The sequence below is a fragment of the Geospiza fortis genome, unplaced genomic scaffold (assembly GCF_000277835.1).
Source record: "Geospiza fortis unplaced genomic scaffold, GeoFor_1.0 scaffold55, whole genome shotgun sequence".
Lineage (NCBI taxonomy): Eukaryota > Metazoa > Chordata > Aves > Passeriformes > Thraupidae > Geospiza > Geospiza fortis.
In genome coordinates, this window is record NW_005054308.1 from 6,123,296 (window position 1) to 6,126,232 (window position 2,937).

Consider the following 2,937-nt stretch of genomic DNA (forward strand, 5'->3'; position numbering starts at 1 on the left):
CCTGGCCTTGGCAGAGGAGCCTCCAGCCCCCACAAAGTGCCCTGGCTCTGCCCCAGAGCTGCCCCCCACAGCAGACAATCCCAGCCAGGAGTGGAAAGTGGTGAAGATCCAACGGGTTCTCATCAACCCTGACTTTGAGCCAAGGAAAACAGGTAAGAGAAACCCCCTTTGGCCACTGTCCCCCTGGAAAGGCACTACTGTGCTCCTGGTGAGAACACCCAGCTCTTCCCAGGGCAGGACTTTCCCTGGATTAGAGGTCCCAGGCTTCCAGCAGAGCTGCTGGGACTAATTTAGCTTGAGATGATCTCTTTGGCCTTACAAATAAGGAGGAATCTGTGGCTTTTCTCGGGAGGGGGGTGGGAAGGCAGCGGGCGGGTTCCCGCTGTCCCCAGGAGCTCAGCCCATCCCTCAGTGGGGCACGGCCAGGATGGAGTTCCCAGCCCTCACCCCAATGGGGCTTGGTGGGATCCTGCCCAAGAGTGAGCAGGAGCAGCTCCTGTGGCACTGTCTGGGACAGGGACACCTCTCCTCCATCGATTTGGGATGGCCTAGTGTTCCTCACATGGCTTTGGGCCATTTCTGTCAGCGCCTGGTTAAAAACCAAGGGTTTATTTCAGTCTGGTTGGTTCCTACAATGCTCCCTGCCATCTCCTCACTTCACAGCCCTGTGCCACAGCTATTCCTGCCCCCATGAGTGTCCCTTCAGCCATAGTGACACCACTACAGGCCCATACCCAGGGTTCCTGTGGCTGCTGCCATGCCTGGAATGCCCCACCTCCCTGTGGGAGATGCTCCCACAGAACCCATCCTCTTACAGGCATTGGATCCAGTTTTAAACCCCTCTTCCACCCTGATTTCTATTTTGCTCCTGCCCAGCTGTTATCTCAGCTGCCACACCGTGCCAGGTGTGTCCTGTCCCCATGGGGGGGATGGCATTATGGGATGCTGCTGCCCAGCTCAGAGCCTGGCTCTCCCAGGGCAGCCCCCAGCACTGGGTGGGGTGGGACCGGCTGGGGGTGCTTGACACAAACCCAGTGTCCAGAACCCACTCCCTGCCCTTCTGCAGTGTCAGGCATCCTCCAAACCAGCGGCCCCTGGATGGGACACGGGCTGGGAAGCTCAGCCAAGCCCTTTGGCTCACAGCTGCCCCAGCAGCATCGTGTTTCAGGGCTCAGCACACAAACCAGATGGACCCAAATAGTCTTCCCATTCCTCACTGCTCCGGGATGGCAGATCTGTGGTGGGGAAAGGTCAGGCCTGACTCTGTCCAGGCTCAGCATTTTCCTAATCCATGCAGCCATCCAGGGCTTTTGCTGCCAGCCTGGAATTTTAAAGTAACTCAACAGGTTTGTTGGAAAGAGTTTGTCTGTCCCGTTTCCTCCCCCTCCAAGTGAGATCACCACCAGCCGCTGCCTGCAGGACCCGTCAGACTTTCCAGAGCCTGCAGGCAGGATGTCCCCGAGGGTCCTGGGAGCAGGGACCTTGCCAAAAGCCTGCAGGTTTGGGGGAGAGAGCTTTGGATCAGTGCGGGTGAGAGGAAAGGGCAGGTGCCCTCACAAGTGGCACTGGGGCTGTTCCTGCAGCAGGAGCATCCCTGGGAGGTGTCAGGGGCTTGCTCCTCTTTGTAGCTGCCATGGGGTGCAGGACCCCCCACCTCTTCCAGTTTCTTCAGGAGAAGAGGATGCATACAGAGTGCATCTAATCAACTCTAATAGTTCATAAAAACATTGGTCTTGTAAGCCAAAGATTGAAGACTAAACCCCTTCTTAGAGTCACCCCACCCCCCTATCTCAGGAAGAAAGGATTGAAACCCACATCTCCAACTCCCAAAGCTGGCATGTTTGACTAAACTACTTCCTGACCCTTGCACTGAACAGCCCAAATCGCCCCCCAAGACACCCCCTGCACAACCTCCAACATCACAAAGTCAACAGCAATTCTCACCCCCCAGTCTAAAAAAACCCCACACCCAGAGTGGCGCAGGGCTGGCCCTGGGAGCCAGGAGCCAAACGGGTGCCCCACCTTGAGCTGTGTGGAGCCACCCAGGCGGGTCCCAGGTGCCCCTTTGGTCCCCATCCAGCAGCCCAGGGCCAGGCTGGCTGCTCTCAAACATCCAGCACGGCAGCCCGGGCTGGCTGGCACCTCTCAGGGCAGGCTGGGGAGCGCAGGAGCCCCGGGAAGGGGCAGGGGCTGGGAGATGCAGGAGGCAGGACTGGTTTCTCTGTCTGGTGTGCAAATAAATGGAAGGTTTCACTCCCTGGGGGCTGCAGAGCCAGCGCCAGGCTCCCTCAAAACCAGGAAAGCACAAAAAAGCACAGAGGGGCAGGAAGAAAGGAAATTAGAAAGGCAAAAAATCAAGCCAAGAGCTCATGCTGAGGTGTGGACAGGCATGGGAAGGGGGTGAGGCCGGTCTCACCCGCAGCCAGGGAGCTCTGCAGCCCCAGGGAGCTCTGGTGGAGGCGGGAGGTGATGCTGGCTGCCCAGGGATCGTCTGTGGTTCTCTTGGGAGCATCCCAGCCCTGGCAGAGGGGGGTGAGGGCTGTTTCCAGGAGGTCCCCAGGGCAGTGACATCGGGGCTGGATTTTTGTCTCTGGATGTTTTGCCTCCCTCCAAGTGCTTCAAAGCTTTAGCACTGAGGAAACCTGCGGGAAGGGGAAGCCCCACACCCCCAGCAGCGTCTGAAACGTGAGGTGCTGCGGGGGGGAGGAGGGAAAAAGGGTGAGGGGCTGGGTAAGGGGGTGTCCCGGGATGGGTGAGAGGATGCTCAGAACTGTTATAGGGAATGTGTAGGGTTGGGGGAGAGGGATGCACCGGGATGGGATAAGGCGATGCCCCAGAATGGGGTAAGGAGATGCCCCGGAGTGGGAAGGGGATGCGGGGACCTGGGTTAGGGGATGCCCGGGCTGGGTAAGGGGATGCCCGGGCTGGGTAAGGGGA

The 2,937-nt window shown here is 58.8% G+C and overlaps 1 protein-coding gene across 1 annotated transcript in view; it reads left to right on the forward strand.

Moving 5' to 3' along the window:
* SYNPO (synaptopodin) overlaps nucleotides 1–2,937 on the forward strand; it is a 21,563-nt gene that overhangs the window by 7,823 nt on the left and 10,803 nt on the right. Inside the window, 1 exon segment of the mRNA XM_031055198.1 lies at nucleotides 1–152. This exon segment is cut by the window's left edge and continues 139 nt beyond it. Within this exon segment, the coding sequence (XP_030911058.1) occupies nucleotides 1–152 (152 nt within the window).